The sequence below is a fragment of the Arachis ipaensis genome, chromosome B5, assembly GCF_059453495.1.
Source record: "Arachis ipaensis isolate K30076 ecotype BB chromosome B5, ASM5945349v1, whole genome shotgun sequence".
NCBI lineage: Eukaryota > Viridiplantae > Streptophyta > Magnoliopsida > Fabales > Fabaceae > Arachis > Arachis ipaensis.
The window spans coordinates 159,168,603-159,195,399 of NC_142440.1; the positions used below are offsets into that span (position 1 = coordinate 159,168,603).

The following is a 26,797-nucleotide window of genomic DNA, read 5'->3' on the forward strand; positions in this document are numbered from 1 at the left end:
AAATAAAACGAAACCATTCTCCAAAAGAAAAACACCTAAAGCAAGAAAAGAGGGAAAAGGAAATAAACGAGACAAATCACGGAAATGGATCCTCACCATTTTTTTTGTCACGGAAAAGAATAAAGTGTAATTTTCCATCTTTAATTCTACAAATGAGATCAAAAATAAATGTAAGAGAGAATACAATAAAGAGTGAGATCTTTTACTGGATACCATCCAGTTTTTTTTTTCACCGGAGAGGATCCACTCCCGACAAATCACAATGATAATCCTAAATCCTTATAATACCGAAAAACAAAAGACAATGATATTTTGGCTATGAGGCATGGGGAGTTCCTCATTTGCCGTAACTGCCTATAAGACATATTTTAGATATGACATTTATCAATATTCGTCCGACACGTGTGTTTTATGTGTTTAATTATGTCTTAATAAAAAATAAAAAATTCTTTTTCAAACACGTTTCAACACACCTAAATACTATCATGTATTAACATGTCTATCTTTATTCTTAACAAATATTCTTTTTTTTTACCTGAAATAAGAATTCTTGAAATGAATTTAGAAATAATTTATATTATTAATTATTAAAATAAAAAAATATTTTAAATATTTTATATAATTAAAAAAATGTAGTATGCAAGGGTGGCATGCTGTCAAAATGATTACTTAATGTGAAGCAATGCTTGATGAAGCAAGTGATTAAGATATGGAAAGATGTTGTGGGGATGATGTAATTGGTGAATCATGATAACAAGAATAAGTGAAGGAATTAGGTTAACAACCATGTATCCTTATTTGGTCGCAGCAGTTTGCTTATTTGAAGCTTTGAATATTGCATGTCTACATTTTTATGCAGAGTAAGGAACACAATTTTCATAAAATGCAACATTTCGTGAGTTAAAAATTCTTCTAGATTTCAAGTCAACCAAAACAAAACCTTTTGTCCCTTTCTTATGACTTAAGTAAGTACATTTTTCAGCTCTTAGGTCATGTTTAGTTTTATCTGCTTTCAAAGTCTTTGCATATGCAAGGCAGCCAAACACTTTCAATGCTACTAAATTAGGTAACTTTTGATATAGAACTTGATAAGGATTGAGATTCTGTAGAAGTGTGCCAAGAGTTCTATTGATCAAGTTAACAACCTCTACAACAATTCCTATTTTATTTCCTATCTCCTTTGTTGATTCCACATTAATGAACTCTTGGGAATGTTCATGTATCTGGACTCAGATTTTCAAAAAATAATGTCTAATCTCAAATATGGAATCTCCTTGCATCCACATTTGCAAGTTTAGTATATGGCCTCTTACATTCCAAGGCGCTCCTTTTATAATATTTGTAACCGTTTTATTTTGTTCTTAAATATGACTAGAATTTTATTTTTGTCTACTTCAGAAATTGACACACCTTCAAGATATTTTCAGATTCTAATCAAAATGTTCTTGATGGTTTTGAAGGCAAGCAAGCTCCTTGTTTGTGATTACTTTTTCAATTAGATTCAAGCAGTTTATCGTGAACTTTTGTTGTGTCTTCTTCTGCAAAGAGACTGTTTCTCCTTCTATGGATTCTAACTCAAGATAAGATGGACCAATAACAATTAAAAGCCCAAATGCCAAATCTCAACTTTATTGATAATCTCAAGTTCAAAAACCCAGTGTTGTTTGAAATAATACAGTCTATAGGAACCCAATTCGAACCAAAAAACAAAATGCCGAGTCTTGTAAATCAATTATCCAATATTATTGCACTTCTACATGAAAAGGTTAATTCAAGAATAGAACATTTCAATTTGCTATGAAAATAATTTATACCAATATACAACAAGGATTGTCTTTTATAATTGTCAATTTTTTTCTTAATTATTTATTATTCTTCATATTTTCATTTATATATCTATACATTTATACATTTATTAATTATTATCATATTAATAAAAACTGCCCCAATAGGCCAAAATCTTACAATAATAATATTGTAAGAAAAAAACAACACATATAATATTATTCACTAATAAAATCAAACTATTTAGATTAACATTTTATGAAAATAAAATTTAAAAACATTTGATTTTTTTATTGAAAAATGTTTGATTCTCATTCAAATAATCATGATAAGATAAGATCCAAAAAAAAAAAAAAAAAAAAACAGAAAAAAGGATAAGAACATAAGAATTAAATTATGATTATTATTATTATTATAATATTGCTCTGAAGCTGGCGTAGACGGGGGTAGCTCCAGAAGGGAGTGAGAAAATAGCACGGAGCTTGTTCAGCTGCATCATCAGCACCCTACGCTCGATTAGGGTTTCTCTTCCAAAATTCATTCTCCAAATTAGGGTTTCCTCGTTCCCATTTTCTTTCTCAATCCCTCGCCATGACCGACGGCTTCTGGAACCGCCAGCAGCAGGCCATGCTCCCTCACGCCGGCATGCTCAAGCGACCTCGTTCCGACTACGGTAAATTCCCTCTTCAATCCATTCATTTCTCCTCTCAAATTTTAAATATTTCTTTCGTTTTATGTTTTACCAATTTGGATTGGACCTTATCATGCGATTTTGCTTGTTTCTGGCTTCTCTGGGATCTGTTTCGAGTAATTTTATTAGGTTTTTCTTTCTTTTGGGGGCGGCTTCTTAGATGTGTGGTGTGATGCTAACTAAGTTAGTGTGAGAAGGTGATCGCTTTCTGTTCTTTGGAAATTTTGTTAATTTAGAGGTAAGCATGGCGTTTCGTGTTTTATGCTTCGTATAGGGTTTGTACCCTATAGAGTGCAACCTTGTGGATAATGTAGTTGATAATACTTAGTTCCTCACCATAGCTTACATGCACTGTCAGATTAGTCTTCGGAGATCATTGTAATTGTATTAGTCCCTTGGATTCGAAAATAGTTAGACAATTGGAGTGGCATTTCGAGGCCTAATGGGGTGACTCATGTATCTTTTAGGGATTCAAATAGGATTTCACACCCCATTTATTTATTTATTTTTGTTTGTACATATTATGATGATAGGTAGGTCTAATATGCTAATAACTAGATGCTCAGATTGATGTTTGAAATATACCCGTAGCATTGATTTGGTTTTTCAGAGATATTTTACATTAAATTGGCCCTTCATGTTATAATATAAATTGAATGTTAAGTACAAAATCGATGTCTAAAATATACATTGAAGGACTAACTTATCAAAGGAAATATTGAGAGGAATAACCTTAAGACGCATGTTAATCATGATTATGCAATTATTTGAATGACTACGTTTTATTTCCATCTTCCTTCTTCCATCAATCTGACCTTCCTATAAGTGTTATTTGCTGTATTTTCATATAGAAAAAATTTGTACCATGTGGCATTACTCTGTTTTTTATTCCTACCGACCTTTTCCCATTTCTCTGTTTTGACTTTAGTGGATGTTTCACTTGAAGGGAAACAGAGGGGGATAGGTAATATTTATTTGGAAGTTAAAATGTCTACAAGGGGTTTATTGGAAGCAGATGCATTATATGGACCTGGTGGAATAGAGATTGTTCCACTAAATGTTGTTTTCACCTTATATGTGAAGTTTGTGTTTGTAATTTAACATGGGCAGAGTTATAAGCTAAACTAGTTTTTACTGTGTTTGTCTTTTGTACCCCTTATTAGGTTTTCACTTTTATTTTCAACCTTGCAGATATACCAACTTCTGGTCTGACATCAGGTAATGAGTTGCATAATTATATTGCTCGTGACAATGACCGAACTGGTCATGGAATGATAAAGGACACAAAAACAATTGGGTCTGCATATGACCGCTACCTTCAGAGTGGGGTAATATTTTATCAAGTTTTTTTGTAGTATATTTTTCTTTTTGAGTTCTCTAGTTGCCTCTTGCTTTTTGTAGTAACATTTTATATGGTTTTGAAGCAACTTTCTTCATTCACTTCCGGCGAAGCTAGTACAATTGGTGGTCTCGGATTGTCAAGGGGAGTTGGTGGATTGCCAGGTCAGTCATTAAGTGATCCTTCTATAATTGGGCGTCATGGAGTTGGCGGTCCTGATCTTGCTCCAAATGGGCGGGGGGTTGGTTATGGTGGTCAGCTACCAGGAGATGCAGTTTCTAGGCCAGGGCCAGAAACGGTTCCCCTACCTCCGGATGCTTCAAGTACTTTATATGTTGAAGGTCTCCCTTCTGATAGCAAAAGAAGGGAAGTGGCTCGTATCCTTTTTCTGCAAATGCACTGCTTTAGAATTCAATTCTTTTATTTACTTTTGTTTTACGAGCCTTTCTTTAGTTTTAATTCAGTTTTTCACATTCCTTGATGTTATCTTAGACATTTTTCGTCCTTTTGTTGGATATAGAGAAGTGAGGCTTGTGAGCAAAGAATCCAAACATGTAAGTGTACTGTTGGTAACATTATTAGCTTCTCCAATTTTGAGTGTGTGGATGATCAGTTGAAATTCACTGCGACTTCTTTTACTTGAAATGCATGATCATTGCAGCGTGGTGGAGATCCTCTTATTCTTTGTTTTGTGGATTTTGCAAATCCAGCTTGTGCAGCAACTGCAATGAGTGCCTTGCAAGGTAGCATTTACTGTTTATCAATGAATAATTATACAAAAGAAAGTTCTGTATTTGTTCATGTAAATCATCTAACTGAATCATAACTTAGATGAAGCTCATCAAATTAGAGGATACATTAACCTGTTTGGTAGATACTCTAAATTTGACTATTTCGTTATCATTATGAATTAAGTAAAAGACAAAAAGCCTTGAAGTACTTAATTTGGATATTTCTGAACTTCTGCTCTCTTCCATTTTAGGATTGTGTTTTCCTCATCCAGTAATATATGACTAAATTTTGGTTATATAATATATATACATTGATCCCCTGAAATAAAGTAGTGAAAGGAATTTGTTTTATTCTCCTCCTTGCCCTCTTCGGTTATCTTAATTTTATAATGTATAACAACCGGTTGGTATTCTAATTTTGTTATGAACAAATCATTGAGCGGTGAAGTTAGTGATAATCGATGTTGAATGATTCTCTAAACTGTGCATAAGTAGTTATTTTTGGCATTTACTAACCGTTTGGTTCTATGATGCAGGGTACAAAGTAGATGAACTCAATCCCGAGTCTAGTCACCTTCGGCTTCAGTTCTCTCGATTTCCTGGTCCTAGAAGTGGAGCTGGACCTCGTGGCGGTGGCGGTGGCAAGAGGTGAGTTGATTCCCATAGGCCAAGATGAAGCACAATTTTCTTTAAACAAATCTAACAAATGTGGATATTTTGGGTTACATATTACTGTGGTGTATCATTATTGCTAACTTTGTTATGGATATTTTGTCTGATTTATAGTAGATTTTATTGTGTTGTCCAAAATAATTTGTGGTATTCAATTTTTTTTCCCTTTCTATAGTTACCGTTATCCTGGTTTGGTGGTATGCATATGCACTTTGGTTAGAGCTGTCAAAATGAGTTACGACTCGCCAGTAGGCTTAGTTTGCTACTACAAACGGGCGTGTTACAAATGACTCATAACTGCCTAGTTAAGCGGATTCGGGTCCAACGACATGAGTTAGTTTAGTATGAATAAACCTATGATAAAATTTCTTAACTTGCATGGACTGAAACCCACTCTTCTTAAGATGTCCAAATATGGTCTTTGGCAACATTTTCGTCCAATCATATTACTTGCGTGATCTTAGCCATCTTAAATGTCTTTCATTCAGGTAAAGATGCTTTGATGTATAAAGCATGAGTTATGAGTTATTTTTAGGTCAAAGGAAGCATGAATTATTAGATCAAAGAAGGCATGAGTTAAGGGGATAGAAGCAAATGTTATTTATATATTGATATTATGTTAGGGCAAATATTAACGTGCTCCTGAAAAAAGTAATAAAAAAGTAAAGAGTGCAGTGTTCCTTAAAAAGTGTTCCTTAAAAAGTAACTTGTTATTAAAGATAAAAAAACTAAAACTAAAAAAAAATCTTATTTAAATGTAATAAGTTAAGAGTTAAGATTTGTTCAATTAACAAAGATTATAATATTTCTTAATAAAAAGCTTTAAAGATGAGCATTGTGTTAGACTAGACATACATGGTATGTATTAATGAAAATTTTCACTTAGAACTTATTATTTTATTTTTTTTTTTTTGAGTAAAGTATCGTTTTTGTCCCCAACGTTTGGGGTAATTTCTATTTGCGTTTCTAACGTTTAAATTGTTCTATTTGTATCTCTAACGTTTATAAAAGTGATTCAATGTTATCCTACTATCAGTTATACTAATAAATCAGATTATATTTTTCAATAATTTTTACTTGGATGTATTCATTCTCAATTAGGTCTTACTTAGATGTATTCGATTTTAATATTATACCCACTATTTGTGTTTAGATTCAATTTTGTCCCTAGAAAAGTGAATTATGGAAATGATATAGGAATTAGTTTCAACTTTTTATGAGTTATTTTCCGGAGTGGATCATCGATTCTATCTTACACATTTGTATTCTAACTTCAAGAAAAGATTTTTAAAACTCAAACTAAAGCGTTCATGATGTGTAATTGACGGTAGGATAACATTGAATCACTTTTACAAACGTTAGGGATACAAATAGGACGATTTAAACGTTAGAGACACAAATAAGATTTACCCCAAACATTGAGGACAAAAACGATATTTTACTTTTTTTTTTTTCAACAAAATGTCACTACTTCTCAACCTGCCTAAGAAGTTGTGTTCAAATACTCAATAAAATTTGAGTAAATATGAGAGTAGTTGAAGTATTTACATGACCTTTCAATTATATTATTTCAACAAGTTTAAAAGTACATTTGATTTCGCTTATACATCTTGTAGACAAACAATAACAATAAAACCTGCCAATGAGTCATATCCCATACGGCATTCCGTCTCCTCTCCATCTCAAAGGTCTCGGGTTTGAGTCCTACCAGCGGCAGCCGAGAAAGAAAAAATTGAGGAATGTGTGGCCGTGTAGGTGTGTATTATGTACCTAGGATTGGGGTTGTCCAATCCACCAACCAAAAAAAAAATACAATAAAGCCTTATTCCACATAAATGAACTAAAATGGTATACTATAATCAATTGAATCTTATATTTTTTATTGGGTACATAAATGAAAACAATTGGAACAAAACTTTTCTTCAATGGATGTTATCTCAATTTACTGTAAATTATATGATTGAAACATATCAAGTACACCATTTGAGTTCATTGAATTTCAATTAATTTGTGTTTCATTATTAGAGATAAATTTTAACCCAATGCTATGTTTTCACAACATAAAAACTACATTAAAATTTAAAATAGGGATACTTATTCTTGTTTCAACTTACTATTTATTATTTAAAAGTAATAAGCTTAGATCCTTACCAGAAAAACGAAGCCAAAATATTTAAAACGTCTTTAAATAAAGACGGTTAGTTTCATCCATTGAAAAAATTGTCATATATTAAATTTTTGATACATGAGTATAGATTAAAAGGATTGTCATTATTAAAAAGTGTAGCTATATTCTTGAAATGGTTATTTTAGGTTTGATATCAATTTTTTAATTTGTTTAAAATTTAAATTTTTAACAAAAATTTTATTAGAGAACTGTTTTATCTTTTTATTATTTTTTATAAATGTTATAATATTATTTTTCTGTTTTCATTTCATTCATATTTGAATTTTTTTTTTATTTTGCAAATTTAATCATCTTTACAGGTTGAATTTTTATTTATAATTTTATAATTCTTTTAACAAATTTTTTTATTTTTTAAGATCTATATTTTAATCTTCCAATTCTTATTGCTACTTATTCCATTTTTAGTATAGCAATTCTTATTTTATTTTTGAATTTTTTAAATAAAACTTATTGTAAAATTGAAATTTAAAAAAAAAATTATTTTATATTGATTTAAGAAATTAAGTGTTATTCACATTAATATTAGTTAAAATCATTAATTTTTTGTCCATTAGTTTGGCTATTTTAATTATTTTTTTCTTAGATCTTTTGATTTACTTATTGATTTAATTTTATTCATAGTTTACGTTTTTATTATTAACCCATAATTTTTAGAGAATATTTTTTAACTGTAGCCAAGATAAACAACTTTAGAAAAAATTATAAATGCCTTGTTTATATCCGTGGTGGCCAAATAAAAAATGTTACGTCTTGCATTACACAGAGGCAGGGTTGAAATTCTTGTGAAAGCTACATGATACCGTATAATTGGGAGTAGTACCAAAATAATTATTTTAAAAAATAATATAAATCTTACCAAAAAAAATAATAAAATAAATTAATGGATGGATTGATTTCAACTCCTAGTGATTGAAATTCTATTAGTGCTGGCCAATCTCTAATGCATTTGAGATATGGGAAATAGTTCCTCTATCTACTGCACCCGAGATCCGCACGTGTGTGCCTATATATGGTGGCTGAGATGTCTCTATCATTTTGAAGGTTTGGAGATTTTTTTTTGCACATTTTTAAACTTCTCTCAAATTTTGGAAGTATATGACAGGCCAACAATACATGCATTATGTAAACATCAACTTTTTAAATGCGATGTGGCACATAATTAGGGTATTGAGTTTTAAAATTGGTTTCTCTCTTTTTTTTTTATTATGTAGAGATTATTAAATTGTTTAGCTAGATTTAGTTATATTTTATGTAGTATAATATTAAATAAATTTGTTTAAAAGATATTTTAGAATATTTTATTAGAATATTTTGATTTAATTAATTAAAAGACATATTAGAATATTTTTAAAATATTGTTTACAAGATGGTTAAATTAAATTTTTTCATAGACTGATAAATTTATCCAATTATATTTTATTTTATATTAAATAAAATCTGTTAATAAATTTATTTATGAGACTATTAGATTAAATTATGTAGAAGATAATATTAGAATATAATTAATTATTTATTACAATAGCATTAAATTAATTTTTTGTCAAAGAACAATGACGGCTAAATTAATTATTTTATCTGATTATTTTTATAAATGATATGGAGTGCATTTTTTTTTAATTTAATAATTTTGAGTAATGTAATACGTATTAAAAAAAACTAATCAAATGTCTTTTTACAAACACTTCGGATGCTCTTGTCATGTCGTGTGAGCTTGTCGATTTTATTGTCTGACATTCTACTACTTTATATTAGGAAGATTGGGTTCAACCACACAATTAAGTTAAGAAATTTCATATTAGATAATTCTTTATTCTCTATTTTTGTTAAACAGCGGAGGTTCAAAACTCATAATTTTTACCTTCTATGAGGTAAGTACATATTACACTCCAGAATATGGCGTACCATCTTGGTTTGCGAATAGATGGTAAGCTGATTGAGAGGTACATTAGAGATTTTCTACAATTTCATAGCCATCCCACATGACAGTGGGTTGAGACCCTGTTCGATGATAGGCGTCAACCTCACTATAGCTAAAGGCGGAGGAAGAAGTAATCGAGCATCCCCACCAACTTGAGTTTCCGGCATATACTCATCAAAGAAATCACTCTCGTTAGATGACTTGATTTCAGCAATGTAAGCTGAATGAGACTCACTCTCCTCTTTTTCCACGTGATCACTCAGTTTAACACGGTAAATAAATGTTGCTACTACCAAGATTGCCTGTGGGATCGAAGAGAAATGCCCACCACTACCTACATCATGAACTACAGCATACCATTCCATCACATGTTGGGCATTTATATTAACTTCACATGCACCTCGAACATTACCCTCACATGGTCATCAACTTCGACCTAAAATATCTTGTTTTGAAACCCTCCGTTCGACAACGTTATAAGAATTTATAACCACTCTTCTAACTTCCTTGGAACCTATTATCCCTATATTGATCAAAATGACATTCTTCAGCGTATATAGAGAATAAAGTCGACAAATGTGTATAATATCACAAGAGAATTACACTAAAATATCACTCTTTCTTCACAATTTCTTATGACCCCATTTGAGTAAATAATCACAAATAAAAACTCATTAATAGTCATATCTGTGAATTAAAAAAAAAAAGAGAATGTAGTGTGTTGGATGAATTATAATGAGTCTTGAGGTTCAAACTTTTTATATGGGTGGTTTTTTTAACATAACTATTTAAAATGCAAAATATCTAATTTACTTTTACACAGATCTCAGATGTATTGAGTTTAAAAAATTTATTGCCTTATCTTAAATGCACAGTGTTCTAAATATGTACAACTTACATAAATATAATTGATCTAAGGTGCATCCAAGATATCTTTTAAAAAATATGACACATTTCGAGTGTAAAATACTTGAAATTTGAGTATAATTTTTTTTAATTTTTATATCCAAAATATAAAATAATTATTTAAAATGGAAAATATTTCACAAATTATGCATATTAATAAATATAATATTATTTAATTTAAATTAAAAAATCTCTCTTTTTTACAGGTGGTAATTTTTCCTAGCAAGCGGATATCCACATAAATTTATCCGTCGAAAAACGAATTTGGGGGTAATTTTTTTTTGCAGAGACCAAAGATGGGACCTATATAATAAACAGGACGGAGACAGGGGATAGAGATTCCCGCCCCGTGGAGACCCGTATAATACCGTGTAAAAGAAATGATCAAACTGCCCTTAATACATATAAGTTTCACAATTCACAAAATTCTAACAACTACATTCTCCCTCTTTTCAGCAGCCCACCACAAACCCTATCAGAGGAGATTCACTCCCCCTCTTCTCTCACCGCCGTCCGCCACCCTCTTCCCCCTTCACCGCCGCGCTCTCCTTTCACATTGCTTCTTCCTCTTACTCTCAAAGCCACCGGCACCATAGCAGTCATTGCGTCGCGCGCCTGAGGAGAAGAGAACCATCACCGCTTCGTCGCCATCCAGAGGAAAGGAGAGCCGTCTTCATGCTACGCGCCCGAGGAGAAGAAAACCGTCGCCATCCAAAGGACAGGAGAGCCATCCTCACGCCACGTGCCTGAAGAGAACCATTGCAGTTTTCGTCGCCGTCCAGAGGAGAGTTGTTTTCATCATCACCGTTCATAGGAGAGCTGCCTTCGCCGCCGTCCAAAGAAGAGCCATCATTCATCGTCATCAGAGGAGAGCCACTGCCGTTCACCTTCTTCCTCTCACTGTGTCACTCACTGCTTCCTGCTCAAAGATTCATCGTCCCTGTCTCTAGTCCGCCTCGTCCCTGTTGGCGCTCACTGATTTTAATATATGTTTTGATTTTTAATTGATGAAATTGCTATGGTTTGAATTCTATTAATGTGAAATTGGATTTAGGTTTAGGATTTGAATTTTGTTAATTGATAAATTTAGATTTAGAGATAAATTTTGTTGTTATGAAATTGAATTTAGGGTTTAGAGTTTGAATTTTTTCTGGAAAATTGGGACATTTTAGAATTTGAAATATGCTAAATGTTAATTATCTTTTAGTTTTTTATTTTTCTATTTTTTTAATATTTTGATTTTTTTAATTCATAAATATTCGTAGAGACCCCAATTCTCGACAGATACGGGGTCGTTGTCATCTGTCATGGGGACGAGATAGAAACAGATTATAAGAGCAACTCCAATGGCTAAATTTTGGAAGCCCTATTACTATATGTGTCAAAAAAAAAAGAAGGGAACCATGCATTGAAGTGGGAGTGGATCCTCTCCAATAAAAAAAATTGGATGGTGTCAATTGTGATTTCTTACCTTTCATTATTCTCTCTCTCATATTTATTTCTAATCCCACTTATAAAATTAATGGTGAGAGATCATAAAAATACTAGAGATGATCCATTTCCCATTAAAGTGAAATGAGAAGTGAGGTCTTTCCCTTCTATCGAGAAAGTGAAGCCATCTGAAGAGAGACTTTGCCCTTTCAATAATTTTTTGATACAGTGGCTAATAAAAAGAATAAAAATAATTATTTAAATAATTAAATCATATTTAAGTTAGTTGATAATTATAATTAATTATATTAAATAATTATTTTTTTATTTAATTAATAATTTATATTAATAATATATATTAATTATTTAAATCATAATAATATAAATAATTATATTAAATTAATATAAAATATTATTTATGCTATTATATTAAATTATAATTAATTAATTTTTTATATAAAATAATAAATTTAATTTTTATATTTTACAAAATAATTTTTAATATTAATATTTTTTAACAGTAAATTATTTTGAATTTATACATTTAAAAAATATTATTATAAAAAATAGTAATTATATTTACCCAAATCAGTCCCAAGGATTTTAAAATCGGACATTTTAGTCCCCAAGAAAAATTAATACACAGATCAATCCTTAAGGTTTTACTCCGGCAGACAAATCAGTCCCCAGTTCATTTTCCGACAGAGTAATTACCCAGATTAGTCCCAAAGATTTTAAAAACGGACATTTTAGTCCCCAAGAAAAACTAATGTACAAATCAATCCCCAACGTTTCTTTTTGTTAGACATAATAGTCCTCCGTCCAAAAATAAAATAAAATAAAATAATTATTATTAATTACACAATAATATTGTACTATATTTTTTGTATTTTTTGGACAAAAATAATGATAAATTTATTCATTAAATTCTTATATATATAGTCACTCAATAATAATAATAATAATAATAATTAGAGATTATTTTACAAAAAATTCAAGGTTAAAACCATTTGATATTTTTGTATTTAATATAATCAAAAGATGTTCAAGGTTAATATATATACATATATATATATATATATATATATATATATATATATATGTTTATATTAAAAAATATGTATTAAAAAAATATTTTAATTTGAATTTATATTAAATATATATTTTTTAATACAAAAATATTTTTTAAAATAGTACATCTTTTGATTATATTAAATACAAAAATATCAAATAGTTTTAACCTTGAATTTCTTATAAAATAATCTCTAATAATTTTATTGATTATTATTATTATTATTATTATTATTATTATTATTATTATTATTATTGAGTGACAATATATATATAAAAGAATCTAATAAATAAATTTATCATTATTTTTATCTAAAAAATACAAAAAATCATGGTATAATATTATTATGTAATTAATAATAATAATAATAATAATAATCAATAAAATTATTAGAGATTATTTTACAAGAAATTCAAGGTTAAAACTATTTGATATTTTTGTATTTAATATAATCAAAAGATGTACTATTTTAAAAAATATGTTTGTATTAAAAAAAATATGTACTTTATATAAATTCAAATTAAAATATTTTCTTTTAATACATATTTTTTAATATAAATATATATATTATTTTTTTACATAGGACATCTTTTGATTATATTAAATAAAAAAATATCAAATGATTTTAACTTTGAATTTCTTGTAAAATAATTTCTAATAATTTTATTATTATTATTATTATTATTATTATTATTATTATTATTATTATTATTATTATTGAGTGACTATATATATATAAGAATTTAATGAATAAATTTATTATTATTTTTGTCCAAAAAATACAAAAAATATAGTACATTATTATTGTGCAATTAATAATAATAATTATTTTATTTTATTTTATTTTATATTTGAATGAAGGACTATTATGTCTAACAGAGAAAAATGTTGGGGATTGATTTGTACATTAGTTTTTCTTGGGAACTAAAATGTCCATTTTAAAAATCTTTGGGGACTGATTTGTCTGTCGGAGTAAAATTTTGGGGATTGATCTGTGTATTAATTTTTTTTAGGGACTAAAATGTCCAATTCTAAAATTTTTGGAGACTGATTTGGATAATTACTCTAATTTTAATTATTTTAATTAATTAATTAAATAGAATTACAATAGAGACTAAAATTAGTTTTTTTTAATAAAAAAAAAGATGTTTTAAATTTTTATTTATTATTTATGATGCAAAAATTAATGTTAAATTATTTTTTGATGACAAGTAGATTATAAATAAAGATTGGGATAAATTTTCTACTGAAAATGATCTAAACGGCGGGAGACGGGGGCATGTCTTCGACCCTGGGATCCATTGCCATATCTAAGTGGCCTTTTTCATAGTATAAAAAACGAATGCGGGTTGCTGGACATTATTATTAAATATGCTCGAAGATAAAAAAAAAAATTCCTCTAATCCAAATGAGCACCTTAGTTTCATTTTTTTATGTATGAAAAAAATATTGATATTACACAATGAAATGAATATTTGTACTGTATTTACACTGTTATAATGTTAGTATAAATTACAAGTTGCGTTTTACGCTTTTATTTTTTCTCTTTTTTTTGTGTTTTTGAACAACATAAAACATAGGTTGCGTTTTATTTAAAAAAAAAAATTGAAATAAAACTCACAAAAACGCAAGTTACATTTTACATTTTGCTATTTTTTAATAATAATCAAAACGCAGGTTATGTTCTAGTAATAATAATAACAATAATAACAGAAGTGCTAATACTAATAATCTACTAATAATATAATAATATTGATAGTACTATTATTCCTAATATTAACTAACAGTTACAATAATATAACTAAAGCGGTGAATAATCATAATAATAATAAATATATAGTTCCGGATAATAATAATAATAATAATAATAATAATAATAATAATAATAATAATAATAATAATAATAATAATAATAATAATAATAGTAACTACAATTAATATATAATAATAATAAAATTTAATTATTTTATTAGTTCTTATAATTTTATTAAATTTTTAATTAAGTTTTTATATATTTTTTAATTAGGTCTTTATACTACTTTTAATTTTGTAATTACGTTATTTTTATATTAAAAATATTAAAATTAACATAATATTTTTACTAAAATACATACGATCAAAAATTTAATTAAATTTTAATTATAAATACTTTCAATTTACAAAGAAATATTCAATTAACTCTAATATTTTTTACACTAGAAAAGACTTAATTATAAAATTAAAGCAATTTTGGGATCTAATTGAAAAAAAAAAGTATAAAAACTTAATTAAAAATTTGGTAAAACTATTGAGACCAACAGAATAATTAAATTTAATAATAATAATAATAATAATAATAATAATAATAATAATAATAATAATAATAATAATAACTACTTGTTGTAGTGCTAATAACAATAATAATAGTAGTAATATAATAATATTAATAATACTAGTATGGCTTAGCCAACTCTTTGTAGGAAATTTTTTTCTTTTTTTCTTATGTTAAAACGCAACTTGCGTTTTGCTTTTTTATTTTTATTTTTTTTTTGTTTCTAATAAAACGCAAATTACCTTTTGTACTACTATAAATTTGCAGGTCCATAATTTTACATAACACACCATAATATAATATATGTGCATAACACTATTTTTTCTTCCATTTTTAAATTATTTTCTGGCAAAATTAGCACAGGCAAGTGGAGAAACCAAATTTCCGTAGCATATTCCCCATCCTCACATTCCTAACAAGTACAAAAGAAAAACCCATTACACCAAAAAAAAGGAAAGAAAACAAGTGGGACCCAATATACACTTGGTCAACCACTCAATTGGCACCAACAACCAATCACATGAAGCCACGTAACACCTAATTAACATGTTTAAGCGGCGACCCGAGTGCTCTTCCACATATTTAATTGAAATCGGAATCCCTCTTTTCCTTTCCTCTATTTTTCTGTGAAAACAACGCCTTTTTTCCCCAATTCCCTTCCCCCGCAACCTTCCCAGGTAAGAAAACCAACTCAAATTTCTTATATCCGTTTCCAAAGTTTCGATTTTTTGTCTTCCTTTTGCTTTCAAACCATCATCTTTTAAGTCACCAAAAAAAAAAAAACCATCATCTTTTATTATTTTTCAAATCCCGTCTTGTAGGTTAGCTTGTAGCGTTTAATTAATTAATTAATTAATTCTTTAGTTCTGTTTGTTCTGGTGGGTTGGTTTGTTTGATGATGCTTTTGTTTATCTTTATATGAAGATGATGAATTGATGTTTGTAGCTTGTGAATTATGTGCTTTTGTCCTTTGGGGTTTTGACCCTAGTTTTGGGTTTTTTGGGACTTTTGGATCCGTGATTTGGTGTTTTGGGAATTTTGTCATGAGTTAGATCTTGATGTCCATTGAAGTATAGATTGTCGTTTTATCATATCTTTGATACCGATGTTCAATGCCGGATTACTTTCTTGGACTAGGAAGCATCCATGTTTGATAATTTTTTAATTATTCACCCTTTTTAGTAGTTGTTGGTATTTTTTTGTCTAAAATGATTCTATTTATTTAAGATTGGTGGTTGAGATCTGTTACGGATCCGGCCCACGGATCCTATACCCGGAACGGTCCCGAATCCGGTACCCGGAACGGTCCCGAATCCGGTACCCGGAACGGTCCCGAATCCGGTTTCCTAGGTCTGACCCGTTTCGCCCTTCTAGAAGGTTCGGAACCGGCCCACTAGAACTCCTAACCGACTTTCGAATTCAAACGTCTCCCTTATCTTAGTAAAATAAGATAAGATAAGATAATTCAAACGTCTCCTTTATCTTAGCCAAATAAGATAAGATAAGATATTCACCATCACCTATAAATAGAGGACCCAAGTCCCTCTAGGTATTCATTCATTCCTCATACCTTATACCTCTCAGATCCATTCTGACTTGAGCGTGTCTTTGCAGGTACCTCCCCCATTGCTCCAGTTAAGAGATTCGGCATCTGCCTCAATAGTTTTGATTTTTGCAATGTTATGAAAATTGGTGCGAACCGTGGGGACAAGAATTGCGGTTTGGTTAAAAATTATAATTGCCAAATTTAAAAACTGTTTTTGAAATGTTGAACCAATTGAAAATCGGTCAGTCAAACCGAATGGCAATACGACAGTTTTCACCTTTTGAATGAAAACGACGCCGTTTCACTGTTAAAAAGAAAAAAAAAAAAAAGAAGGAAGGAGAAACGGGAACCCACTAACTCTAGTCTCCACTCTTAGCAGCATCTCCTTCCTCTCGAGCTACTCAGTCCTCATCACACCCTCAGAATCGCATCATTTGCTCCGTCCAGCCACTAACTTCCATAGTTCCATCCAGGTGGACTGGATGGAACCTGGATGGAACTATGGAGGTTAGTGGCCGGACGGAACAAGTGATGCCAATTCTGAGGGAGCTCGAGAAGGAGATGCTGCTGAAAGTGGAGATTAGGGTTAGTAGGTTCCCGTTTCTCCTTCCTTTTTTCTTTTTAATAGTGAAACGAAATCGTTTTCATTCAAAAGGGTGAAAATCTGTCGTATTGCCATTCGGTTTGACCGATCAGTTTTTAATCGGTTCAACAGTTCAAAAACAGTTTTTAAATTTGGTGGTTATAATTTTTAACCAAACCGCAATTTTTGTCCTCACGGTTCGCACCAATTTTCATAACCTTGCAAAAATAAAAACTAATCTATAAAATATAAATTTTAAAATTAAGATATCGAGAGAGGTACTAGTGACGAGAGAAAGCACATAGGAAGTGATAAGACTTGGTGAGTAGAGAGCACAAGTGCACAACAATGGCAGAGAGGAGAACAGATCGGCGATGAGGCCTCGCTGACATTACTTAGCTACGGAGACTTCAGGACAAAGAAACGGGGGTCGTTCTCGTCTATCAACGGATAAGTGAATAGAGATTGGACTGTAGTCCATACTTATCAAAACCGAACCAAATTGATCACTAATTCAACCGATAAATTATTTTCACTCAATTAATTCGGTCATAAACTCATACTTAAATAAAATTATAAAAAAAATTAAAAATAAAATTTTTGGGACTAATCATTTTTTGTATTTTTTATGACTATTTGACTAGTACCAACACTAAATTATCTTTAACAAATAATTTATGTATGCAAATTATAGAAAAATGTGGGTGCAAACTATATTAATTACTCTGATAAATATAGGTATTAACTATATACTTTTTGTATGCAAAATTTCTGTAAATATGAATAAATATTATTAATAAATACTGACAAAAAAAATATTTACAAGTTATAGTGACGGACTAAAAAAATTTTAAAAGTGGAGGCAAAAATATATATACTAAAATAAATTTTGTTAAACATTATTAATTATATAAAAATATAAAAATTAAAAAGAATTTACTTTCATTCTTAAAATACTACTATTCATTATATATAATTTATAAAAAAATAATTTTTTATTTCTAAAACTTGAACTTAAAACATTTCAATTAAATTATAGATAATTTGTTATTCTAACTAATTTTTTTTATTTAATAATAAAAGACTAAATCAATTAGCATATTAGTGTCTAAGGATACACTAGTATTTATAATTTGAAATTAGAATTATATATAAATTCTAAAAAAATTAAATCTGCATACGAAAAGAATGTTTATATAAAATAATAGAAATTTAATTTATAATTTTTTTTAATAATTAAATTTGTTATATATTTTTAATTTAATTTTGATATAATGTTAGATGAAAAATTTTATGCATCTGTGTAATTATGTATTGTAATTAAAATATTTTTTACTACTATTTTTAAAAATAAAAATCTATTTTAAATTATTAAATTAATCAATTTATTTTAAAATTTTATATGCAACATAGAAACATATAATAGAACAAAAGTTTAAACAAAAAACAAATAATAAATATGAATAAATTGAGAATAAAACAAAATATATAAAGTCATGAAGAGAATAAAACATTAGATTAATACCTAAATTATCACTACTAGAAAATTAGTTATTACAGACGGATATTTTCGACGGATTTTATCCTACGAAAATACAAACGAAATTTTTGAGGAATTTTTTGTCGAAAAACAAAAAGAATAAATTAATATAAATTACAGACGAAAAAATCCATCAATAATTTTGTCGAAAAAATTAATTTTTTTCGTGGAAAATAGTTCCAGACAAAAAATTCAACCGTAATTAAATAGACAAAAACACAAGTACACAACGTTTTATTAAATTATTACTGATGAAAAATTTGTCTGTAATTTTAAATTTTCGGTATAAAAATATTAAAATAAGGGTTGTGACCAAAAAACCCCGTGTTTCAATCACGATACTTCTACAAATCTCCACGCTCATCCCTTCCAAATCCTCCATCAGCGGCGCATCTCAGCTTTGGTTCAGTCGCACCGAAGCTCCGACACACCCCTTCCAATGGATCTTCTCCGTCACGCTCTCTTCCGTTCCTCCTCCTCCTCCGCCGCCGCCTCTGCTGCCATTGTTCGATCGTTCCTCTGAGTTTTCGTCTTCTTCCGCCGCTGCCGCCACCGCTTGCGTCGCATGATCTCTCTCCATCATCCCTTGCTTTGCACAAGCCCCCTCCTTGCTGTTGCTTAGGGTTCAATTTTTCTGTGTGAATTTTAGGTTTATCAATTTTTCCTCGCAGTTTCTATCTTCTTGTTGTTGTTGATGCTGATTGAGCTTCTTGTTCCTGTTGCAGTTTCTATCACATGCTGGTATCTCGAAACAGATGGTAATTTTGCCTTTTCCATTCTCTTTCTTCTGTTTAAATTTTTCTAATTTCTAGCTTAGGGATTCGATCACCTGTTCTGAGCTTGTTCCACGATTCTACTCTATTTGTGATTTTTTTTTTGTGTAGATAAATGCATTGCTTTCAATCATTCATCTTAGTATTTTTCATTCTTATACAATGTGCGAAATACTTGGATTTCAATTTTATATATATAGCTTGAAGAGGCTTTCTGAAACTTTTTCAGTTTCACCATTGTAACGCTGGTTTAATCTATTTCCTCTCATATTGTATGCATGTCTGTTTATTCTGTTTGGTTAATTGTTTTTGGAACCCTAGAATTGCACATTCTTAATTAATCAGTGTTCTAGCAATACAGTGAAATTCGTTGAACTCTTATAGATATAGAATGGAATTGAACTTCTAGATTATAGCTTCTCTTAATCACTTATTGCAGCAGATAGATTTATCTATGCAGAAATTGTAGTATTAGGATTATTTATTGCAGTATTATTCTCTCTTATGTGATTTGGAAGTTGTAGAAGTAGTTAGGTGATATGTTAAGATAGAATGTTGAAAGGTTCCTTTTTTTTTTCTCCTTCTGTTTTATGACCTTTTTAGCTTAAATATTAATGGAAAATAAAATTTTGTCTATGACCTACTTGGCTGAGGAGTGAGGAGCAGATACTCCGGGATGATATCAAGTTTGGTGGAAAAGCCCAAACAGCTTTTCATGAAAGATATCAGGTTAGTGCATTGAATGATTCTATGGATTTGTCAAATAGGAATTGGTTACTGACCTGGTTATTTTGGTGGCAGGATGCTGCTCTAGTATAATGTCACTGCCACGTTAAGGTTGGTTTCAAATTAATAAGGAACATGATTTATTTGCTTTTTTCTTTTCGAAGGTTTTTTTGTTTTTGGTATATATACTGCAAATGAATTTGATTTTCACTTTTTTCAGTCTGTTTGGTTTATGCTTTTATTTTCCGTTTGGTATAAGAGGTATGCATTTCATGCAAAGATTGCAAATGCCGATTAGTTTTGTTGGCTTATATGATTTGGCAGGTCTCAGGACAAACCTCTGGCTGCAATGCAATTTTTGTATTGACCAGAGCTTGCTTCTCTTGCCATAAGTGCGATGCAGTTACTAGCTCTGGTATATCTTATTTGTTACTAAATCGGATTTCTCTATTGACTTTAGGTTGACAAGCTTGGAAGGGAATCCCTTATTAACTGTGCCAAGACCAGCATGTCGTCAAAGTTGATATATGGTGACAGTGACTTCTTTGCCAACTTGGTATGTTTGAAGTTTAGTTCTCGAAAAGGTTAAATTTTGGGGATATGGACTGCGCAATTGCAAAAAGGAGTTTCAGTTCTCATCATGTGGGCTTATGGTTCTGGTGGTTTTGGTTATTTACACAGGTTGTAGAGGTAGTGCAAGTTGTAAAGATGACCAATGCTAGGGGGGAAGTTAAATACCCAATCAAGGTTGGTTTTTCGAATTCCTTTTCATCTTATTGTTTATATGGCTTGCTCCTAGGTGAAACTAAAACACTCTATTTTCAGCATGTGTTGAGAATCTGTGATGTGTACTTCAATTAGTTAAATCTTGCCTTACGTGCTTTAATTATCACGGTCATTCTCTGGATTTTATCCTCTGTCCTTTTTTTTTTGGTTCACCATTATTATAGGGAATCAATATATTGAAGGCTCATGGAAAAGGTGCTAGAGACAGCTTTCTGATGAATGGTTATGCTCTAAATACTGGCCGTGCAGCTCAAGGAATGCCTCTTAGGGTTGCCCCTGCAAAAATTGCCTGTCTTGATTTTAATCTTTAGAAGACTAAAATGCAATTGGGTGTTCAAGTATTAGTTACTGATCCCAGAGAGCTTGAGAAAATTCGTCAAAGGTAATATTAGTACAATTTATGCTTAAATCTTCTGTCAGTGACATATGATCATGCCTTCCATATTCTATAAAAGATTCCTGCCAGACTCCCTTTCATATTTCAGCGGGGATATTTATTTTGTTGTTAAAAATTAAATAGTGTTATATAGCAACACCGTGGCTGTTCACCATATATTGCTAAGTGTTAAATTTTAAAATGATCTTAAGAATTGGCCAGGGGTTTCCCGTTGTGTACACTGAAATTTTCCCTTTATAGATTTTTCCCTTTGATTATTGTTATGGTTAATAATTCTATAATTTTGCAATTTCTTAAAATAGTAAATAACTGTGTAATGCCAATGTCTTTTATTGTGGAAATTTGCTTGTGCTTTTTCTAAAACAATATTCTTACCACCTCAAAATAAAATAATATCCAAGTTTCACTCCATGGCTTGGCAATTGGTCATTTTATTTCGTATTGCAGAGAGGCTGATATGACTAAGGAACGCATTGAAAAACTATTGAAAGCTGGAGCCAATGTTGTTCTGACTACTAAAGGAATTGATGACATGGCACTCAAGGTATATTAGTTTCTTTTTTTCTTTGAAATTCTTAATAGTTTTTACTTTCTGCAAGAGACATTAGTTGTAATTATTTCATTTAGGCATGTGAAGAAAATAACTAATTTTTTTTATTATGCTTTACATGTTGATAAGGAAAAGAATGCCTATGTAGGATTAATATAGCTTAATTACCACCACATCTAGGATTCTTCCTTTTTAGGCATCACACCAAAGAACTTATGTTTTTATCATATATTTGCATTGAGTGACTAAATTTGATATTTTGAATAATATTTTTTACAATGTTGGGTGCAGGCAAATCAATGCGTCTGTTGCTAGGAGGAACTTGGGGGTGCATGTCTTATTTGAATAATATTTTCTTCTACTTCAATTCTTACTGTTTTCTTTTTTATTTATTTAATTGATTCATTTATGTTGTTTTCTCTTCAGACACTGCATTTTCATGTTCATATAATTGTTGTGAATTGAAGCCTCTTCTCTTCCTCAACTCAATGACAGTTCTTGATTGCTTAATTGATCAAAGACTTGTATAAAGTATCCAGTCACTGAATTGAATCTGAATCACTTGCTTTTAGACTTGTTCTGGTTTATTGCATTGTGTGCATTACATGTTCCAAATCTGCAATTGCTATTTGGCAGCGTCCATGATCTTTAAAAAGAACTAACCCTGAGAAATCTATGGAAGAGTTCCGAGCAGCTAGTCAAAAACTTGGTGATGGCGTGGGTGTAAAGTCTTTAATGCAAAGCACGGGACTTGGAATGATTGCTGACCAGGTAGTTTCTGCTTTTAATTATGAGTGTTTCTTAATCTAGTGTTAAGTTCTAAGCATTTTTAGGGGCTAATAGTTTCTTCTATTTATGTCCATATAGAACAATTCAATGTATCAAATCTCCAAAGTCAATGACTCATTTATAATTGAATTTGGTATAATAAAGCTGATTCACTTCTTCTAACATTATATGATGTCTTAATTTTTTGATAATTTTTTACCTTTCCTCTGGCTAATGCTTATCTTGTTTCTCTATTGAAAATTAAGTATAAAATGCATGGCTGAGTCATTCTGTGTACTTAGCCAATAAATAAACTGTTATCATTCTGTGTTGTGTTGTGTATTAATACCACTGCAAATAAATGAGTAATGCATCTTTTGTTCTGCAGCATTAAAACAAAGAAGATAGCTTTAATTATTAGTGGAATAAATGTTGCTTCTTTTTCTCAACTAATAAGTACCTATGCTGCAGCACCAAACACTACAGCTCTATGATCGTTTAAGCTTAACTGTTTCTCAATTATTTATGTACTAATTGCAATCTTTCTATTTGGTTTTACTATCCTTTTTACGCAACTCAGGCATCATGTCTTCCACATTTGGATATAAATAGAGTCCTCACTGCCCTCCCTAGTTCATTTCCACATCATTTCATTTATTCTTACTTATGTTTATTATTATTAGAATCGAGTTTGCTATATAAATCCTATACATTGAAACTATAAAAACCAGTTTTGTTTGAACTTTCATCCAACACACTCAGGAAGGAGTTGGAGCTCTTTGGACTGGGATTGGCCCCAATATAGCAAGAAATGCTATCATCAATGCTGCTGAACTAGCCAGCTATGATCATGTGAAACAGGTAATATTAAAGATTCTATGCACTTGCATTTCGGAGTAACTTTATATGCTTCCTCTATATTTTCTATTGACTAATTACTTTATTCATTCTTATTTTATTGTCACTATTTCAGTTTTTGTTCTACATATATATACTTTTTCCTCTCTTTTTTTTGCAGTTGGCAGTTGGTATGCTAATTCGTTAACCGATGCTTCTATTTCAAGTTTGATATATGAAATACATTTATGCATTGGTGTAAAGGTTTAGGAAGCTCACTTTGATTGCTGCATTTTATATTACAGATTAACAATCAGCACAATGTTGATGAGGTAGCACAAACTTTCATCTAAGGCATGGAAACATTTTCTCTTTTTATAATATGTTTATCTCCTGCAAATGGATTATGATTTTTAATTGAAAATTGTTTGGCTTACGCAGTTGTTTATATTTGTTTTTCTATGCTTTATGCAGTGGTTATCACTCCTCCACTCCTCCAAAAATTATTGTGGCATGCAGAAAAAATCCAGAGGTCTTAGCAGAACAAGCCACCAGGAGAAAGAGAAAACATTAATGGATCTTAGAAGAATTGAACAACTTTAACTCGGTTTGACCCTAATTTTAGACTATGGATCTTAGAAGAATTGAACAACTTTAACTCGGTTTGGCCCTAATTTTAGACTAGGTTTATGTTTATATTTAGGCAATTCTGTTAGTGGTTAGCTACAAGAGCAGATTGTTTTATACACCTTTAGTGTATGTCACAGTATAGATTTTAAAGGTTTTCTTTTTTTCAATGGTATTTGTTTTGAATTATAGTTGATGTATCAATACACTTTGTTGATGTATGGTTGTTACTTATTGTTTTAGTTGATGTATCAATATACTTTGTGTTTTGAATTATATTGACTTGCTTGTTTATAGTACTTTTCTTTTAGTTTGATAATAGATGAATTTGTTTATTATTTGAAATAATATAAATATTCAAATGCAAATTAGATAAAAATTTATATTAAATTTATATTTATTTTGTATGAAAATAAGTTTATTTTGCAATGGAAAAATCTAAAAAAATTCTATTTTACTTTAGTGACGGATTTACAGATGGATTTTCTGTCTGTATTCAGAGTGTTCAGAGTGTGAGATGATTTTCCAAGGTTCAAATTATAGACGAAAAATTTGTCGAAAAATCTGTCTGTAATTACCGACGAAAAATCCGTCGGAAAGTTCGACGTCCCAGGGAAATGGATGGAGAATTTACAGAGGAAAAATTCGTCGGTAAATAATTTTCGACGAGGCTTTTACAGAGGGACAAAATCCGTCGGTTGTTTCGTCGGTAACCAAAAATCCGTCTGTAATAAAGACTAAATATGTCTGTAAATTTGTTTGTATTAATCCATTTTCTCGTTGTGGGACAGATTTTACCTATGTATAATGTTAACTCGACATGTGTTAAAGAACTATTGAAAGGGACAAAACGCCTCCTCTCATTCTCTTTTTTTTCCTCTCCTCCTCTTCACGAACCAGAACACCACCAGGCCAACTCTCTTCTCCTGTTTTTGGTCACCATCATAGCCAACATCCACCACCATTCTCTGTTCTCGCTGCACCACCCCACTGCCACATCCACAACCATTCTCTGTTCTTGCTGCACCACCTTACTGCTTCTTCTTCTTCTTAAATACTTGAATTTGGTTCGGAATATGGTCTTATTAGTTGCCTTTTTCTGAATTTTAATGATTAAGTTTGGATATTTACTTAAAGTATCAATTTACTTAAAATTCTTATAGATCCTCATAGTAATACTCTTTGACTATTCAAATTTGATATCAGTTTTATTCTTGCATAATGTTCTAAGTTCAATCCAGTTGTATGTGTGTTGTGATAGTGTTGATGTTATTAGTGGACTGTTGTAGAGTAGTAGTTGCAGAAACTGCATAAATGTTTCGAGATTTTGTGGTTGCTTGTTGTTGGAAAAATTGAGGTTTAGACAAAAATCTGTCTAACAGCGGAAGTACTAAAAATAATTTTTTCGCAACCTGTGTGGTTAAATAGGCAATAACAAAGATATTCTAAGCAGCAAATATAATGGCAGAAATCAAATAATCAAACACCAAAATTTTTATTGTGGGAAAACTCCCAAAAGAGGGACAAAAAACTCACGGACCTAGTCCAGTAAAATCTTCCACTATCAAAATAATAGATACACAATCCGTCTTCCTAGTAGCACTAGAGCATCTCAACAATAAACAAAATACATCATCAAAACTGATAGAATCCACTTTTTTTATTCTTAATGTGGATTTTGCCACTTTTTTTTTCTTTTTATTCTTTTGGCTTGTGGGTCCCACTTGAGTGGGAGACCCACCAACAAATCTTCCCCACATCGACTCAAGTGAGAATAGGCTAGTCCACCAAGCCCGTCTGCTTTTTTGCAATAATCAAACTTCACTGCAGGTAAACTCTTAGTCATCACATCTGAACCATTATCATCAGTATGGATCTTCTCAAGTGCATATGACTTCATCTCAAGCGCTTGATGTATCCAATGATACCTCACCTCTATGTGTTTCGATCTAAAATGAAACGTCGGATTCTTGTTGATATGGATAACATTTTGACTGTCACAAAATAACACAAACTTCTCTTGATGCTTAACTCTTGTAAAAATTTCTTCATGCACAAGAGTTTCTTAGAAGCTTCAACAACAACAATGTATTCTTCCTTCGTAGTAGAAAAAGCAACACATTTCTAAAGTCGAGATTGTCACGACACAGCTCCCCTTGCAAAAGTCATCATATAACCAGAAGTAGACTTTCTTGAATTAAGATCTCCAGTCATATCCGCATCCGTGTAACCATCCAACACAGGTTGGCTACTCCCAAAGTATAAACAAACTCTGGAAGTACCATTATGGTATCTAAAAATCCATTTCGTTGCTTGCTAGTGTTCCTTTCCAGGTTTAAAGAAAAACTGACTAACAACTCCAACGACATGAGCAATATCCAGCCTGGTGCAAACCAAAGCATACATCAAACTGCCAACTGTAGATGCATATGTAATCTTCTTCATTTCTTCTTTCTCTTTCTCACTTGTAGGACATTGCCGCGAACTCAGCTTGAAATGACTAGCAAGTGAAGTACTAACATGTTTGGAATTACTCATGCTAAACCTCTCTAAAACCTTCTTAATATACTTATGTTGCGACAACTACAGTTTTCCATTCTTCCTGTCACGAGTGTAAGAC

At 30.5% G+C, this 26,797-nt stretch overlaps 2 protein-coding genes across 12 annotated transcripts; both read left to right on the forward strand.

Moving 5' to 3' along the window:
- Window positions 1-2,149: 2,149 nt before the first annotated feature.
- Window positions 2,150-5,356, forward strand: LOC107644917 (RNA-binding protein 2). The gene is made up of 6 exons (XM_016348872.3): window positions 2,150-2,458; window positions 3,668-3,804; window positions 3,901-4,192; window positions 4,308-4,369; window positions 4,477-4,558; window positions 5,083-5,356. The coding sequence occupies exons 1-6, from the start codon at window positions 2,377-2,379 to the stop codon at window positions 5,196-5,198; spliced, it is 771 nt and encodes a 256-aa protein (XP_016204358.1). The 5' UTR covers window positions 2,150-2,376; the 3' UTR covers window positions 5,199-5,356.
- Window positions 5,357-15,661: 10,305 nt separating this feature from the next.
- LOC110262359 (uncharacterized) lies at window positions 15,662-24,453 on the forward strand. 11 transcript variants are annotated; one of them, XM_088488199.1, is made up of 13 exons: window positions 15,662-15,721; window positions 19,439-19,471; window positions 20,153-20,215; window positions 20,288-20,323; window positions 20,673-20,768; window positions 20,894-20,959; window positions 21,163-21,380; window positions 21,843-21,939; window positions 22,237-22,273; window positions 22,582-22,716; window positions 23,476-23,574; window positions 23,856-23,882; window positions 24,025-24,366. In XM_088488199.1, the coding sequence occupies exons 10-13, from the start codon at window positions 22,621-22,623 to the stop codon at window positions 24,151-24,153; spliced, it is 351 nt and encodes a 116-aa protein (XP_088344325.1). In that variant the 5' UTR covers window positions 15,662-15,721; window positions 19,439-19,471; window positions 20,153-20,215; window positions 20,288-20,323; window positions 20,673-20,768; window positions 20,894-20,959; window positions 21,163-21,380; window positions 21,843-21,939; window positions 22,237-22,273; window positions 22,582-22,620; the 3' UTR covers window positions 24,154-24,366. The 11 variants fall into 11 exon arrangements, with proteins under 11 accessions (XP_088344325.1, XP_088344316.1, XP_088344322.1 ...); XM_088488192.1 differs by lacking the exon at window positions 15,662-15,721 and adding exons at window positions 19,015-19,336; window positions 22,372-22,476 and having other exon boundaries at window positions 19,439-20,215; XM_088488198.1 differs by lacking the exon at window positions 15,662-15,721 and adding an exon at window positions 19,041-19,362.
- The last annotated feature ends 2,344 nt before the right edge of the window (window positions 24,454-26,797 follow it).

Coding starts and splice junctions, on each gene's coding strand:
- LOC107644917 (XM_016348872.3), top strand. CDS start 2,377: ATGACCGACGGCTTCTGGAACCGCCAGCAGCAGGCCATGCTCCCTCAC. Junction 3,805..3,900: donor ACCGCTACCTTCAGAGTGGG/GTAATATTTTAT, acceptor ATGGTTTTGAAG/CAACTTTCTTCATTCACTTC. Junction 4,193..4,307: donor CAAAAGAAGGGAAGTGGCTC/GTATCCTTTTTC, acceptor ATGTTATCTTAG/ACATTTTTCGTCCTTTTGTT.
- LOC110262359 (XM_088488190.1), top strand. CDS start 22,621: ATGGAAGAGTTCCGAGCAGCTAGTCAAAAACTTGGTGATGGCGTGGGT. Junction 22,717..23,475: donor TTGGAATGATTGCTGACCAG/GTAGTTTCTGCT, acceptor CAACACACTCAG/GAAGGAGTTGGAGCTCTTTG. Junction 23,575..23,855: donor GCTATGATCATGTGAAACAG/GTAATATTAAAG, acceptor TTTATATTACAG/ATTAACAATCAGCACAATGT.